General features: G+C 41.3%; 2 protein-coding genes across 10 annotated transcripts in view; one reads left to right on the top strand and one right to left on the bottom strand.

Annotated features, from left to right (window-relative positions):
- The first annotated feature begins 406 nt into the window (after positions 1 to 406).
- On the top strand, positions 407 to 16449 carry SFR1 (SWI5 dependent homologous recombination repair protein 1). Of its 5 annotated transcripts, none has more exons than XM_043519362.1 (4): positions 407 to 479; positions 9366 to 9481; positions 12882 to 13274; positions 14449 to 16449. In XM_043519362.1, exons 2-4 carry the CDS (start codon positions 9386 to 9388, stop codon positions 14638 to 14640), a joined length of 681 nt encoding a protein of 226 aa, XP_043375297.1. In that variant the 5' UTR covers positions 407 to 479; positions 9366 to 9385; the 3' UTR covers positions 14641 to 16449. The 5 variants fall into 5 exon arrangements, with proteins under 5 accessions (XP_043375297.1, XP_038265651.1, XP_043375296.1 ...); XM_038409723.2 differs by lacking the exon at positions 407 to 479 and adding an exon at positions 5511 to 5706; XM_043519361.1 differs by lacking the exon at positions 407 to 479 and adding an exon at positions 5511 to 5714 and having other exon boundaries at positions 9364 to 9481.
- The window catches only part of CFAP43 (cilia and flagella associated protein 43), an 88244-nt gene continuing 85745 nt past the window's right edge, over positions 15450 to 17948 (bottom strand). For all 5 annotated transcript variants that reach the window (XM_038409715.2, XM_038409716.2, XM_038409718.2 and 2 more), the window contains one exon: positions 15450 to 17486. In XM_038409715.2, coding sequence (XP_038265643.1) covers positions 17314 to 17486 — 173 coding nt within the window. In that variant the 3' untranslated portion in view covers positions 15450 to 17313. The remainder of the gene's footprint in view (positions 17487 to 17948) is intronic.

Here is a 17948-nt window from a genome sequence, read left to right as displayed (position 1 = left end):
TTCTTTTAAAATCTTGTAAAGACTTCAAATGTGTTCATAATTTTTTTCCATGACCACACCTGAGAAAATCCCACAAACACAGAAAGAGAAGGAATAGTCTGCTGCTACTCCCTGTTATTACCACCTGGCATCACCCACTCAGGTATTCTGAGGTAAAGCAGGTTTCAGAGTAACAGCCGTGTTAGTCTGTATTCGCAAAAAGAAATGGAGTACTTGTGGCACCTTAGAGACTAACAAATTTATTTGAGCATAAGCTTTCGTGAGCTACAAGTACTCCTTTTCTTTTTGAGGTAAAGTAGTAAAAGGAATCAGGAAGTCCATGTTAGCGGGCATTTCGATTATCCTTTCTAATCAGGAGTTGCAATGCTGCACAGCTATAGTAAATTATACTTGTTTTTCTTTTCAGGAAGGATCTCTTATGAAATTGAAGCGTATTGTAAAAGAAGCCCCAAACAAACTTCAAACCCAAGATAGAGAAGGTGAGATTCTGCTCTTGTGTCAGTCTTACACTGTCGTTCCATTGATCTCTGTGGAATTGCTACCCATTCTCACCATTGTGAGAGCAGAGACTGACCCACTTAGTCAAGTTTAGACCTGGTATCAGCTTGTACAGTTCCATGAATGTGGCCTATAAAGTCATCTTATATTACACTGGTATGGGTATAAACAAGTCAGAACCCTTTTCAAGGAGCAAATATTATTCAGACCTGTGCAGCCAGTGAAAACACAGCCTTAGGCCCACACTGTAATGGGAAGAACTTTGGAAATTTCTGAAGCAGCTAGCGGTTGAGCACATAAAAACACTCCACCTTACTGCCTCCAGCTATAGAAAATATGCAGAGTGTGCAGTGTGCTTTACGTGTCAGGATAAATCATATGGCTTTCCATAAGACCTACTGATCTCAGAAAATTAGAACAGGGGTTAATCTATGCATGGATTTGGACTTGCTGCTCAGTATGTTGAATAACATCAGCATCACCCATCAACAAGATTTATGGGGAAGATCCTAGCTGCCTTGCAACTGGTTTCAAAATAGGCTTTGTAATGATGCAGGAACTTTTAGAATGCAGAATCCATGACATTTAATCTGGGTCCTCTAAATCCTGGATCTAGATTATTTATGCCCTACATATCTCACAAACATTAACTGTTTTGCTACTATGGATAACGTAAGCTCTTACACTGGAACAGAATATGGGTGATGCTCTTGTGCAATCAGTGCTAGTGTTTGAATGTTAGTGCTTTCTTAGGAATGTAAGATTAATGAGTGAGATCATGTCATACATGTTCAGTTAGATTCTGGGGTATTGATAAATTGGGTATAAATTGAAGAGAGAAGAGTCAGATGGCACTTTATGTATTAAAGTGCCAAAGAATAGAGGAAACTAAATGGGAGTCACATATGGTTCTTTGTTCTTTAGTCAACAAAGCATCCCTGAAGAGGTTCAAGGGACAATATCATATTCTGCAATTAGACCTCAAAATTGTTATAATCTGGTGAAAAAATCCTGCAAATTCACTTCATTTCTCTGTCTTGTTTTGCTTAAACAAAATCATTCTTCTTTTGAAATGAAAAAAAAATTAAACAATAGCCACTATTAATTCATAATCTAGCATATTGTAATGAAGCGGCTAGTTGTGTGTATGTAGCAATGCCCTCTACTGGATGCAATGAGAAGTGCTCTTCAATATGCCATAAACCCTATAATGCTGGTAAGAGATCATGAAGATTCTCCTCTAGCATATGTAATAGGAACATGTTCTTTTCAAGCAGGAAGATTTTGGTTTTATCCCTCTTGCTACCCTGAAGTACTGAATAGCCATACTAGCCATTAGGACAGTGGTTTTATGATTAAGGCCCTGGACTGGGATGCACAAAAATTGCAGTTCAGTTCCCAGTTTTACCACAGACTTTCTGTGTGACCCTGGGCAAGTTAATTGACTTCAGGGGAACTAAGCATGGCATAAGTACCATGCTGAATCAAGACCATAATACCTCTGTAGCTGTGCTCCCTGTCTGTGAATAGGGATAATATTTCTTTTTTCATACCCTTTGTCTAGTCTATTTAGATTATGAATTCTTCTGGACATGCAGCTGTGTCTTACTTTCTACATGCATAGGCACCTAGCACAACGGAATCCTGATTTCAGTTGCAGTTACTACGTGCTACACTACTGTAATAATAATTAAGTATATAATGCTTCTGCTGTGTATCTACATTTTTCACAATAGGTTCTTGTAAAATCTTAATGGAATCTTAGCAGTTAAGAATATCTAAAATCTAAAACTCTGTTCATCTTGTGCAACTGAAATATTAGGATGTCTGCACAACCAAGAGTGAGTAATCTAAAAAAATTATCATCACTAAGGCGGAAGAAGACTTGTTGAGAACTTTGAGACATGCTATATGGTTACTGTACATTTGAATTTCCACTCACTTGAAAAGTGCAATTGTATTAGGAGTTTTGCTAAAACATGACACACAACTTTCATTGTAGGTCTAAAGAGACAGATTTTAACATATTTTAAAAAATGATTAGATTTTTATTGCAGATACAAGAGGCATAGGTCACATTTTGGGCTTACCAGATGTGGCAAGATCCCTTCAAATGATAAGTAAAAACACATGTGCTTGAAGAATAACGTATCCTACTTGAACTTTTTTTACTTGATGGGATACAAGATTATGCTCTGATGCCACTGAGAGATCTACACCCAAAGGGGGAGAGCAGAATACAAGAGCAGAGATCTCTTGCATGGAACTGAGAGAACTTTATGCAGGGTCCAGTGATATAAAAAGTCTGGTTTCAGAGTAGCAGCCGTGTTAGTCTTTATCCGCAAAAAGAAAAGGAGTACTTGTGGCACCTTAGAGACTAACAAATTTATTAGAGCATAAGCCTTCGTGAGTTAGAGCTCACTTCATTGGATGCATTCAGTGGAAAATACAGTGGGGAGATTTATATACACAGAGAACATGAAACAATGGGTGTTACCATACACACTGTAAGGAGAGTGATCACTTAAGATGAGCTATTACCAGCAGGAGAGCGGGGAGGGGGTGGTAAGAAAACCTTTTGTAGTGATAATCAAGGTGGGCCATTTCCAGCAGTTGACAAGAATGTCTGAGGAACAGTGGGGGACGGGGGGAATAAACATGGGAAAATAAGAAAAGGAGTACTTGTGGTACCTTAGAGACTAACAAATTTATTTGAGCATAAGCTTTTGTGAGCTACAGCTCACTTCATTGGATGCATTTGGTGGAAAATACAGGGGGGAGATTTATATACACACACAGAGAACATGAAACAATGGGTTTTATCATATACACTGTAAGGAGAATGATCACTTAAGATGAGCCATCACCAGCAGCTGGGGGGGAAGGAGGAAAACCTTTCATGGTGACAAGCAAGGTAGGCCATTTCCAGCAGTTAACAAGAACATCTGAGGAACAGTGGGGGGGAGAAATAACATGGGGAAACAGTTTTACTTTGTGTAATGACCCATCCACTCCCAGTCTCTATTCCGAGGAGCTGCTAGGCTCAGGCGCCCTGCCTGCCTGTCTGTAACCAGACCCCTGGGGCTCGATGGGACAGAGAGATGCTCCCCGCCCCCTTGCACACCGGAGAGGGAGCTCACGCTGGCACTGATGCAGTGAGGAAAGCAGCGAGCTCGCTGCCTAACCCCACTGGGACAGCAAGGGCAGGGCTGAGCACAGTGGGAGCTGAGACCCCAGCTGGGTGGGGGGAGACACAGGCAGGGCAGGGGATCTGTTGGGAGTGGCGAGGTGCTTGGTAAGGAAAGTTTGGATGAGCCTAGGCAGCCTTGTGAGCTGATGGCTTTGTCTCGTCAGCAGGGTGGGAAGGCGAGGAGAGTGGAAGATGAGTGTCCCTGTACCTTGCCTGTTAGCTGGGTGGAGAAGTGTGACAGTGAAGGAAATGTGCCTGTGTCTGTCAGGGGTATTGACTTGCCTGTGGAGGGAGCTACCCTGATCTACAAGCAGTTGTCTGTGAACAGCCCTGTGCACTGGGACAAGGGGAATGAGATCCCAAGGTGTGTGTCTGGTAAAGGAGAAAGTGCGTCCGGCTCTTCTTTGTCTGTGGGAATAGAGACTGGGAGTGGACGGGTTTCCTCATGTTTATTCCCTCCCCCCCATTCCTCAGATGTTCTTGTCAACTGCTGGAAATGGCCCACCTTGATTATCACTACAAAAGGTTTTCTTCTCCTCCCCCCCCCCCCCCGCTATCTTGCTGGTAATAGCTCATTTTAAGTGATCACTCTCCTTACAGTGTGTATGGTAACACCCATTTTTTCATGTTCTCTATGTATATAAATTTCCCCACTGTATTTTCCACTGAATGCATCCGATGAAGTGAGCTGTAGCTCATGAAAGCTTATGCTCAAATAAATGTTAGTCTCTAAGGTGCCACAAGTACGCCTTTTCTTTTTCCGAGTTGCAGCCGTGTTAGTCTGTATTAGCAAAAAGAAAAGGAGGACTTGTGGCACCTTCCACAAGTATTCCTTTTCTTTTCTTTTTGCGAATACAGAGTAACATGGCTGAAACCTGCTCTTCAACAGAAGACCAAAAATTGAACACAATATTGAAGTGTTGTGAGGAAGAGACATGTGTGTCTGTCTCTCACTTACTTCCTTTTAAAAATTATTTGGTCCTCTGATTTTCCCTTTATGGACTAACTATCCATGTTTTCTGCCTCTCAAAGCCCTTTTCCCCAATCATGCTGCTTTATTTTCATTTTTTTTCATATTCTCTTTTCTTTATTCTTCATATGATTTCATTTAGCTTTGACTTTAGGAAAATTTGATTGCTTCTCTCTCTGCCCTTTTGTTTCTTTTGGACTTCTTCTCCCCTTCTTTCCATGGGATATTTTTTAGCCCCACTATGTGCGTAGCGGGTGGTAGCGCTACCTCGTTTGTTCTGTCAGGTCTGCCCCAAGAATCGGCCCTCCGGCCGAAGGAGTAGAGATGGTTTCCCACTGGGGCTCATTTTCAGGCAGTATCTCCCTCGCGTGAGGGAGAGTTTCCGTGAGATGCCCAGGGCCAGTTTTGTCAATGAAACATCCAGAACAGTGCTAGCATTTGGGGTGGACAGTGGCTCAACTGAGAAGCTGAGTGAGTGTCGAATGGGGACAGGGGTATAATTATTCACCCAGCTGCATGACTTGATGCTGCCACTATGTCATTGAATAACCAGCTACCTGGCTTGGGGGAGATAGGGGTGTGTCCCCACTGGTTTGGGGGGCACTGCATGATGCTGGGGAGGGCTAGAAATTAAGCCCCAATATTCCCCCTCTAGGTATTTTGAAATCTCCTCCCTGCCTCCCAAATCAGCTTGGGCCAGGCAGCTCCACAACCCTCCTTCCCCCCCCCCCCCCATGTGGGTGTACACGCCCTGCCCCCTTCCCCTCTCTTCATTCCCGCCCGCCCGCGAGTCGAATCTTTCTCCCCTCTGGCCACGCCCAGCCGGGGTACGACTTTCTCTTCGCGCGCCCGACCGCACGCCGTGTCTCTGCCCCTGGGAGCTGACGGGCGGGCGGGCTCGGAGTCTCTCTTCCCTTCACGCGCCCGACCGCTCCTTCCTCTGCGCGCCCGCGCCCCCAAACCCGGCCCCTCCTCCGCTCGAGCCGGGGATTGGACTGGAGCCGTTTTAACCCGACCGAGCGAGCGTCAGGCCGCGGGGCCCGCTGAGGTACGGAGGGGAAAGCCCCGCCCCCCCCGCAGCGGAGGCGGAGGAGGAGGAGGAGGGGGGGGGTCACCTCAGCCACCCCTCCCCCATTGCCTGGGGGTCGGGCCGCAGCCACGGGGGGGGCTGGTCCAGCCCCTTCGAGTCCCACCTCGGCGTGTACAGGGTGGGAGGGGCCCGGGCCCGTGTCAATGGGGTGATTCCCCCCCCCACACCCCAGCACTGGCATTGCCTGGGTGGGGCTGTGCCCCACAGGGGATGGCAGCCGGTGGGGGGTTACCCTGTGTCAATGGGGTGATTCCCCCCCCACACCCCAGCACTGGCATTGCCTGGGTGGGGGCTGTGCCCCACAGGGGATGGCAGCCTGGGGGGGGTGGGGGGTTACCCCGTGTCAATGGGGTGTTCCCCTCCCCCACACCCCAGCACTGGCATTGCCTGGGTGGGGGCTGTGCCCCGCAGGGGATGGCAGCCTGTGGGGGGTGGGGGGTTACCCCGTGTCAATGGGGTGATTCCCCCCCACACCCCAGCACTGGCATTGCCTGGGTGGGGGCTGTGCCCCACAGGGGATGGCAGCCTGTGGGGGGTGGGGGGTTACCCCATGTCAATGGGGTGTTTCCCCCCCACACCCCAGCACTGGCATTGCCTGGGTGGGGCTGTGCCCCGCAGGGGATGGCAGCCTGTGGGGGGTTACCCCATGTTAATGGGGTGATTCCCCCCCACACCCCAGCACTGGCATTGCCTGGGTGGGGGCTGTGCCCCGCAGGGGATGGCAGCCTGTGGGGGGTGGGGGGTTACCCTGTGTCAATGGGGTGTTTCCCCCCCCACACCCCAGCACTGGCATTGCCTGGGTGGGGCTGTGCCCCACAGGGGATGGCAGCCTGTGGGGGGTGGGGGGTTACCCTGTGTCAATGGGGTGTTTCCCCCCCCACACCCCAGCACTGGCATTGCCTGGGTGGGGCTGTGCCCCACAGGGGATGGCAGCCTGTGGGGGGTGGGGGGTTACCCCATGTCAATGGGGTGTTTCCCCCCCACACCCCAGCACTGGCATTGCCTGGGTGGGGGCTGTGCCCCGCAGGGGATGGCAGCCTGTGGGGGGTGGGGGGTTACCCCGTGTCAGACGAACTGCTGAGAACACTGACCCTGCCTATGGTCTATCCCGCAGCTCTGCCTTGGTTAATCAGGGTGCAAGCTTGCTGAGCATGACTCTTACAATATGTTTTTCCGCTGTGTATCTCAAAGCTGTTCACAAGGTTCACAACAGCATTACCTCCATTGTGCCATAGGGGAAACTGAGGCACAGAAGGGACTAGCCCAAGGCCTCACTGGGAGTCAGTGGCAGAGCGGAGGAAAAGCTACTGCTCCCTTACTTCCCAGTGGTTCCATTTACAATGGAAGAATCTGTTTTTATATGTTAAATGGTGTTTTTGCATGGGAATAAAATTGATCATGCTTCATCAGGGGAGGATTCTCACTATGCAGGGCAGAGTTGCAGAGACCTATGGAGAAGTGCAATTACTGATTCATGCTAACACCATAGCACCCTTGGAAATTTTTTGTTAGTAGAATAAATTATTTCTTGAAGAGAACTAACCTGTGTAAAGGCTAACTGAGCCATTGGATTTCAGAAAGACAGAGCTCTATTGAAGGCTGTTTTCAGGTTTTAAAATGTTCTGTTGCTTAGTGGGGAGAGACTTACTACTTATCTGTGAAATATTGTATAGGTATGATGTGAATTTTTCCTTGCCTCTTGCTTAAACTATGAAGTAACTTACTGCTATGCTCTGAAAATAATTTATCACTGTTACAATCTTCAAATGCTACCCCTTTCAGGTATTGCTAAGACACATGATTAACAGCCTTTTAAAAAATTAACCTAAAATAGAATACTATGTGCTGAATCTTGAATGACCAGGTGACATGGATTTGATTTAGCAGTAAGACAAATAAGGGCTAATACCTTGTCTATGCAGCCATGCAGACCTGACCTGGATTCCCTTGTAGCTCGTTCTTTGAGACAGTAAGAGTTTGGAGAGCTGCAGCTTTGGTGCTCTCAGCCTGTGGGGAGATAGTACCTCATATAACCTTAAACTACTCATGGAACTTGTTTAAATACCCGTAATTTTAAAAGGCTTCTCTATTCTGTTTGTAAACTGCTAATATCAGTCTCTAGGCATTGGAAGGCATAACTGACAACTTCCCAGCTGCATGTTGGGCATTAGCAGGTGGTTCAGAAATGCCAAACTAAATTAAAGAGACAAGGTGGGAGAGTTAATTTTTTTTTCTTGGACCAACTTCTGTTGTTCTTCAGAAGAAGAAAACTTCAGAAGAAGTTGGTCCAATACACGATATTACCTCGCTCATCTTGTCTCTCTAATATCGTCTGACACAGCTACACTACACTGTATAAACTAAATTAAATGTTGTCAAATCAATGTAAAGTTGGTATGTGTGGAGAAGTACTACTTACCATGTTAATCAGTGTGCTTTGATGAGCAAATTGGAGCATCTTCATTTTAATCTAAAAATTCCACTTGCTTGAGTAATACGTTTATCCACGGGGCACGCCTACAAGGATCGTACTTCAAATAAGATACTAGATTATTTTCAGAGACCCTGTATATATAATTATTGTTTTATTTTTTTTAATAAAAATCTTAATTGCTTGTACAGGTGAACAATAAAAATCCCGTGGCTCTTAGCAACCTTTTATGTCTAAGTGAGAAATGGCAAAACCAAAACCATACTGATTCTTCAAGGCCTTACACATAGTAAGATATGGCAGGATCTAGCCTTTTCCGAGCATATGATAATAGATTCCATTTCTTTATAAATACATGCCACTGCCTCTGGCAGGTTTGAGAGAGCCCACCAGTGTTGGTGCAAATGACAGAGGCTGATGATGGAGACATATTAATTTTATATTTTTTTCTTCTTTCTATGCAGTATATTATCTCTAATCCTACATGAAGGCCAAAGAGACAAATAGACAAAACTTAACAATAAAGACCAACTTTTGCCAACCTTATACTGAGTAGTACTGCCATTTGTCCTATTGCAGCATTTCCCAAACTGTTCTGCACGATGTGAATAGGTGTTCCATGAAAGAATCGTAATTAAAAAAAAAGGGGTCTTTAAATTTTTTTTAATTCTAAATTTGGCACATTTTAAGCGTAGTTTACAATTCTTTTTGAATGACTAATTTAACATAAAATTTTTTCTGGTTATTGATAGGTCTTGTATTGAATATCATGGCATAAAATTATATTTGAGCATAAATAATGCAATTTTTTTATTTGAAAACCAAACGACTACAAAATAATATTGTAAGTGTTCCGTAATAGGCTAAAAAGTGTTTCGTGGCCAAAAAAAAGTTTGGGAAATGCTGTCCTACTGTAATCAAGAAGGCTACTCACAGACCAATGTACGACTCCATGGAAATGACGTTGGCAGAATAAGGCCCTATATAAACAGATGACTTTGGTAACTGAACAACTGGAAAATAGTCTAGTGTTGGTATTTTCTTACCATTGCTTTTAACTTGTTTCCCTGGCCACTTGGTGGTCCTGTTTCATAACATTCTAACCTTAAGCAGAGGGAAAAAGACCTGACTTGTCAAGTTATATGTCTATTCTTCATGTTAATATGTTTCTGTATTATTTCTACAGTATATTAACTTATTCTCGAGATGGAAACACCATTGTTAGACAAATCAACATCACTGTGCAGTACTCCAAAGGACTGTGGGACACTAGCTCCTCAGAGCAGTAGCTCAGGGAAAAAGGTATGAAAACCTTTTAAATACCATTCTATTAGTGAGGTTTTCCCATTGTAGCTAGGTATTGCAACACCAATAGTGAGCAAACTTTACTTGATGTTTGGCGGTCCATGGAATACTTTGACAGAATATATGTAGGAACAGATAGTTTATACCCAGAATTAAAATTAATGGGTAATGTTCTCTAAGTATGTGTACTTTGATTATGACATGGATTAAGTGCTGAACACCCTGAATGCCGAGCTAAGAGCTGATAGGAACCTTATAAATACCTATAAAGATATTCAGGACATTATTTAAACTCACTTTTTTTTTAATCCTTCTTCCCATCTGTACAAAAGGCTCCAAGTCTCAGTTCTCTAGGCTCCAGCATATGCAGAATGTTGCTGCTGCTTCTGCCTGTACTTTGACACATACAGAATAATGCAATCACATTGCCCTTGCTCAAGCCCACTCTTCCCTGACCTTGCCCCTCTTTGCTCACTTAGCACTAGCTTAGTCTGTCACATCACAGTCTTACAACAGTTATAAAAGCATTATCCTTCGCTGCATCTGACAGCTCTGACAGCTTTCCATGCTGAATTTCCCATCTGTTTTCACATCATACCTGAAATCAAATTGGTATTATTTAACACTAAGTTTAAGCACAGCTTGTATGAAAAACTCTATGCAAAATGAAAATGCAATGTATTAGGTCTTATGATGTTCAGCTCTACATTTCCTGTTCCTTCTCTGATGTAATGCCCCTGCATGCACCGTGTTGGTGATGTTAAATTGACCATGGCACACATTAAAACAGGGGCCTGGCCAGCATAGGGAGATTGTGATAAGTGTCTTTTAACTATATTGTTTGGGTTTTCTCAAAGTTTAAATATTTTATAAGGATATAAAATATTAGGCAAAGATCTTCAAGGATGACTAGTGATTTTTGAATTCAGTGACTTCGGGTTTTCAGAAAGTGCTGAGCACCCACCTTCTGAAATTAAGCCCTGTACGGTGCTTCAGATTGGTCACTCTAACATTGAGGCACTCAAAACCATAACCACTCTAAAATGGTGGCCTTGGTCTTTAAAAAGCAATTTGGTATAGAAACGTCTCTTGACCTCAAGCCTGACACTTATTTGATTCTTCTGATGACCATGCCTGAGGTCCAGTGATGTTCAACGGTTGATGTAGAAGAAATAGTGGTAATGCTTGTTTCAGATGGAACAGAAATCTGAGGACTGGCTACCTGGAATAACCATTACAGCTGGGGAACTGCAACAGAGGAGGATGCATATTATTATTTCTGGGGGAATGTTGGGCCAAAAAAATAAAAACTCTGTGCACAATATTTAAAAAATTCTGCATATTTTATATGTCAAAAACAACAACACAACACAATAATGCCAGTTTGTTATTTTGGTAATTTATTTCAAAATACCTGTTAGTAAGCATGTCTGTAACAAAAGAGAACAAAAAAGATTCAGGAAATTTTTTTGATAAATAGATTTCTTACTAGGCATATTAATACAGAACTTCGAGTTATAATTCGTTTAAACTACAATACAGAAACTTATTTCCCTCCCCCCTCAGAAGCAGTGCAAAGGCTTGCGGGAGTCGGGGTAATGGAGGAGCTAAGAAAGAGGGAAGTAATTGCTGGGAAGGAGCCTGGGAATAAAACTGGAGGGTTGTTGGGTGTGGGTGGGAGAAGTATGGAACAGTTTTATTTGAGGGAGAGGGACTTTTAGGGAGTTGGGGAGCCTCCCCCATGCAGACCCTGGCTGACCCCTAGCCTCTCCCTTTCAGCCAGGCATATCTGCACCCCCACTCCCATTCAGCCCCTGGCTCAGTGTTATTGCCCCACTAGCTCCTATGCCCCCCGCTAGCCCTTCTGAACCCCAGTGTGTGTAAACACCCCCACCTCCCAGCAGCACCACTCTGTGTCCCCTATATTCTGGGCTTCCTCACCTAGCCTCATGGGCAGGGTGCTGTGAGGAAGGCAGCCTCTGCCCCCTTCCTCTTCACAGATAGCTGCTCCAGCCTGTGAGCCAGCTGCCTTCTCTTCTGGCACCACATCAACCCGTGTTGGGTGAAAGGTGTAATTGCAGCATGACCTCTCTTGCGGCTTCCCTTCGCCTCCCAGTCAGAGTCAATCATTCTGCGGGAGGGAAAAAAATCTTCAAGGGACCTTAACTCTTTGTTTGCGCAATGGCACAGAATTTCCCCAGGAGTATATTATGTTTGAACTAGTTAACTTAATTTAAATTAATTTAGTATGGTTCAATTCTTTCACCCGTACATGTTGAGTAGTACTTACTGTGCAAGTAGTCCCATTTGGATTTTGAGTTCTACCCAATTTGAGTCAGGGTGGCAAAATCAGGCTCATAATAAAAATCTGAATTAATTTTTTAAAGCAGTATTTAGACATATGTGTTTACATTCAGTTAGTGAGGCAGCTTTCTTTCCTGCAGAATAGACCTGCAAGAATTTTCCTAGTAGAAAACACTTTGAAAAGTTTTCAAAGCTACTATAAGCTGAATTCTATCATTTTAATTTTTTGTTTAGTACTTACAGATGTGTGTTTTCCCTTAAACAAAAAAATAGGGGATCTGCCTTACAAATAACTTTGAAATGCTTGACTCGCAGTGCTGTCCAATGGAGGAAAGGATTCCTTCAGTTCTACTTTGCATCATTAACTGGTCATGTAGGCAGAGGTTTCTTTAAAAAAATTATTATGGGTTTTTACTTCCAGAAACTTATTGATTTACTTATAATTATATTTATAGTGATTGTACTATCTAATATATCACACTGTAGTTTTCTTTTAACTATTAATTTCCCTACTTTGGGGAGTTCATGCTAAGCTTTATATTTGGAAAGTACATAGCACATTGTGAGCAATATGTGAAATTAACAGGTAGGGGGAAATTACAAGGCTGTGCTATTGATCCAGTAGTTATCTTGAGTTCCCTCTAGTTCTGAAGCCTCCAGGAGTAGATTTCCATGATGAGATTTTTTTACAGTGATAACATACTGACCTGTAACAGTTTCTAAATTTTGACAATTAGGATAGTTGTACTTCCTTAAAGAAAATTCTCCTGGAATCATTGAATAAGGACAGCAGGATTTAGTCCTGAGAGATGAAGTCAAGAAGATTGGAGCCACAACTCTTTCTTATGTCTAGCTGCTGAGTGAGTGTGTGTAGGTATACATGTGAGAGGAGGAAGATAACTGCTCAGTCACATTTGTGAAATATGTAGTGGTAATTGTGAAAATTTACATTATAGTGGGGTTTACATATACTGCAAAAATTGAACTGGTAAACTTACTACTTATATTAAGGTCACTTCTGTTCTTCTCCCAAATAAACAGTTTATATTAGCCAAAATATTTTTTTTTTTTGTTCCTTTGTCATTTTCTTTAGCCAATGAGCACAACACTTAAGGAGCGATTAAAGAAAGCAAGACGTTCGTTTAATTCCAGTTTCACTGTGGCAAAACGCCTTAAAGTAGATAGTGAAGAAAAAGATTACAGCACTTCTGAAGAAGGGGCTCTGTTGGCAAAAGGAGCCTGTTCTAGATTACAAGATAGTTGTGAAATCCTGGAGAAGAACTGTGCTGCAAATATAAGTTTGAACAGTCCTTTACAGGAGAGACATTGCTGTAGATTTGTTCAGAATTCTCCACACTCTGTGGTGTTGGGGGCTGACCTTAGTCAACAAGAACTATTGGAGGAAAAATTAAGATTGCTGAAGGAGGTCCAAGAGAAGGAAGAGCTGCTTCGAAGACTCAAACTGGTCAAGATGTACAGGTCCAAGGTGAGAAGAGTTTCTGAATAGGTCACACTATCTGAGCTCTAAATCTTTTCTCTTTTAATGTTTTTTTTTTTTTTAAATGGTGCCAGGCAAGGGACAATATCGGGGCAAATTTTGGTTCTGTAAAAAGACATTTTTATAAACTCCTAAAACCAGCAGAAATTAGAGCTAGTCAAAAAGCAAGGAAGAAAGTTGGTTCACTTATTTATATTTTGTTTTTCTGTTTTAAATTTAATTTCAAAATTAAAAAAATTGTGACCAACTCCAATAGAAATGTATCTCTGTGTGTTCTTTTAAATTCTATTGGAGAAATATTTTTTTAAAACAAACAAAAACATTCCTTAGTAGTGTTTCAAGCCTGAAGATTGCAGCATTAGGCTAATACATGAGAACCTGAAATTGAAACTGATGAGAAACCAAAATGAAAGACTATTCTGTTTTACATCATACAAACTAAAAGAAAGGCAATAAAAATAATGCATAATAATGTAGCTCTTTAAGAATGACTTTTAAACCTGATGTTTACTTCAGATACATCTGTAACTGTTCTTGACCTCTGTCTTTTATTGTGAAAAGTGTTTGCACTTGACTGGGAGATTACCAATGCTTATTTCTTGTCCAACTAGACAAAATTGGATGTGCAATTTACTAACAGTACAGCTCTACTAATAGAAACAGTCACAGACAAGGCACTGGCCATTTTTGCACCATGTTAAGTTCTTGGGTCTGAACGTTGCCAATGTTGATGCAGCCCTAGGTATTGCTGAAAACAGCGTTGATAGCACTTCTCTGTTCAATTACAACTTAATTTGCCATCATTGTTAGTGGATATTGTACTGCTGAAAGTGCAGAGATCCTATATGTAGATAATAAAGATCCATGCAACTTTTTGAAGGAGATGTAATTCACTTAATTACATTCTTCATATCTAAGCTTCCACTGTAGTTTTAAGTGGGTGAGCTGTTTTTCCCACTTCCAGTCCTGGACAGCACCACTACAGAAGTAATTTGTTGCATTTCACTCCAGAGGAGGCAGAAATTCTCTCTGCATATAGCTTTTTATTGTAATTGTTTTGGGGCGCCTTCAGTTAAGTTATATAAATATCTGTAAAGTTCCAAGTATTATTTTTCTATAATTTCTGCAACTCAGTAAGTAACCTTTCCCCCCACCGTTTCAGAATAACCCATCAGAATTGCAGTCTTTGATAACGAAATGGAGATGCAGCACCCAGTTGATGCTTTATGAACTTCAGTCAGCTTTGTCTACAGATGGCGGTAAACTGAGCCTCACTCTGTTGATAGACAATTTTGGATTAGAAGACAAGTTACTACACTACAACAGAGCAGAAGATGACTTTACAGATATGTAATTTACCATTACAAAGGTCTCGGTTATAAAAAAAAAAAAAAAAGTCTTCAGAAAAGATTAAATATCAACTGATTGCATTATTAATGCAACTTAATGCAATTAAGTATTAAACCATCATGATAGTTTGTTTCAGTAGTGGATTGTTGTAATAGACTGTGCTTATGTATATGCTGTAAGAGGCAGTTATTTTCTGGAAAGGATTCTCTTATTGTCTTATGGCAGAAACTTACTTAGAGAAAATTGCCATTAGTGAATGTGAAAATGAAATCTAGTAATATTGTACTTAAACAGCGGGCTGTATCTTCTCAGATCAGTTTTACACTGTACATTCTCGTTTGATATAATGGGATCAAGTTAACTTTTTTTTTCTAGTTAATACTAAGATGTTGAGGAATTCAACACATACATATTCTGAAAGTTTCTTCAATTTGCCAGTCAATTGATGCGAGCTTTCTAAGGATTAAGTTCAGGTGTAATCACATTGCATATTCTCAATTACTGAAACAATATTGAGTTTTTGTGCATGGCTTTATTTCTTGTGATACTAGAAGCAATACATATTCTATGGTGCTTAACAAAAACAGAACTGTCTAATATATTTAAATGGCTGCATTTAATTTACCTTTCTGCAATTATTATTAGTAAATCCCAAAGCTATTTTCACCTTTTTAGGTTTTAGTTCCAATTTGTGAGTGGTATTTTATTATGTTAATTAGAGATTGAGAGAAATTGATTCCCTGTTGACTGTCTCCTCCTTGACAATCCATTTTTTTTAGCTGCTGCTTTTCTTCACTGAATTTTTTTTCCCCCACTTTGAAACACTTTTCATCCAGTGTAAGGTTATAAGAACCCCAACTACCCCCCACACCTTCAGAATGCACCAATTTGTTGTACACATACAGATTCCTAATCTGCTGTAACTTTGTTTTATTGTGCATGTGACAATTTATACTCCCTTCCTCAACACTGAGACACTTCCCATGTACCTGCAGGGAAATCCGGAAAAATCTGAGTTTAGAAGTAGCATATTTTCGTTTTGCTGTTCCAGATTACCATGCTCCTGTCTATCAGGTGACACTAGACCTAAATTGTGCAGCAAGGCCCTCTTGGGTGGAAGGTGAATTTTACTGCTAACTGTGAATTTATATAAGCAGTGTTTATTGTTAAATCATTTGATAATCTGTGTAGTTACTAAGATGAAAAAGGGGCTGAAACAGTGGCTTGGGTAAGAAGATGGGGCATCCAGAAGGGATTAGCTTCCCTCCCAGGGCTCTTTGGTTCTGCTAGATTGGAATTCAACCCCTAAAATGATAAAGCAATAAACAGAAGTCAGATCTAGAAGGAGGCAGCAAAAGTAATTGAGAAGTTTTAACAAATGTATTTCCTAAACGAAGTATTAATGCTGTTAGTGATGTCACCTTGGAATGGGGCTCCGACTTGAGGCATATTTCCTAGGAAAGATGAGGGAAGAAACAATTCAGAACAGGTGGGGGGAAATTGTAATGGCAGGAAATTCCTGTGAAGGTCCATCTTAGACCACATGGTAGAATTTACTAAAGGTTCCTCATTTCCTTATCTGCTTCCCATCTCTTTGGGGGGAGAAGTGGTCTGAGAAGAAATTTCATGCCAACACATCTGAAGTTGGACTCCACTAGTGGAGCATATAGTAGAAACTGTTTAAGAAGGGTTCAGTAGGGTAGCTCTAATGAGGCTTATTTAATCTACGGACTGTTACATTTTTTTTTTTTTAAATACAGTGAAGTGGAATAAAATTTAAGAGCAGAAATAAGATCTAATAATGGTTTAAAAATGAAAAGATGTTCAACTCTTTAGGATTCAAAATTATTTACAGCGTGTGTAGACTTAAATTGTATCTTCCAGAATTTAAGAGTTTTGAAAAACAGTTCATACTTCACTTACACAATTCTGAACTTGGAAGGCTTGGTATCATGTCAATTACAGCAGTTGAAAAAACTGCTCTCAGCATTGTTTTTAGGTGTCTTTTTCCTGTGATATTAACAGCTGTTGACCTGTTCAGTGTGCAATGGCATCAACTAAGGAGGTAAAATATGGGATCCTGAACTCAAGACTTGGGAGTTAAATGAAGCAGGAGCGTTGTTGTTTTTTTTAATTTTAATATAATCAAGGTAAAGTGCACCTAATGCTGCTTGTTATGATGGTGGTATGTAGCAATGATGATGAACTGATTTATTTTAAATCAGTATATTTGTGATTTCATTCAACATGTATACTAGTAATTTGATTTTTAACAAAACTATTTTTAGTTATACTACTTGGCAATTTTGCCCTATATTTTTTTCCTAAGTAAATACAATTCAGGGTTTCCTGAATTACTTCCATTCTTCAGCATCATAGGAACGTACATTGCTGACCACAGAATACACAAGGTGACTATGTTGTTCAAAACATCTATTTCTATAGTAATAAACACATGTCTGTCATTAAGCTATGAAATCATAAATTGCAGTTTAACAGGCACACCAAAATTGGGTATAAAATGTACAAAATAGCTTTCATACTCAGTCTAGTAAAATATTTTAAAATAGTAAAAGGAAGAAATCAATTCTTTTGTAGAGAGATGTATCTACGATAAGCAAAGGAGATAAGCAATGATGAACTCATATGTGTTTATGTTGGTGGAAGTACCCTTCTGCTAATATTCTGTTTCAAAAAGGGCAGGAAATGTTCTCATTCTCAGCCTTTCAACTTCTGCCTGAAGAACTGCAATCTCCTGGGCCTGTTCTTTTGCAAGATCCACTAACTGTCGTCGCTGCACAATATCTTGGTAATGCTCCTTTGCAGCTTTTTCAGAAACCAGCTGTGTGTCTGTGCAAAGCAAAATATCAGAAATAGTTCATATCAGATAAAATATCTATTGTAGGCCCTGCCCCAGAGCGTATCTTATTTCAGTGACAAGTATTGTACAGTATAGGCTAAACTTTCAAAAGAGCTCACACTTGGGCACAAATTTTTGCTCTTGCAATGTATTGCTACTTCTGTTTTGCCAGGCACAAATAGTGAGAGGAGGAGGGATGAATTTATTTTTTTTAGAGAGGACAAAGGCATTGTATCAAAGTCTCTGCTGATGCAAATGGGAATAGTTTTACAACTTCAATGGAGTTTCACCAACTTATACTAACAGTTAATTAACTTGAGTTACAACAGGAGCAAAAATCTCAAGTCTAGACATATCCTTAGTGTCTGATGGATATTGAAATAGCTCTCTTAGGCAGGGCACAATACCAGCTGTGTATATGTAACATAAAAAAAAAAAAAAAAAATCTCCTG

This window comes from Dermochelys coriacea, chromosome 7 (assembly GCF_009764565.3).
Source record: "Dermochelys coriacea isolate rDerCor1 chromosome 7, rDerCor1.pri.v4, whole genome shotgun sequence".
NCBI classification, from domain to species: Eukaryota; Metazoa; Chordata; order Testudines; family Dermochelyidae; genus Dermochelys; species Dermochelys coriacea.
This window is presented reverse-complemented; position numbering and strand designations above follow the sequence as displayed.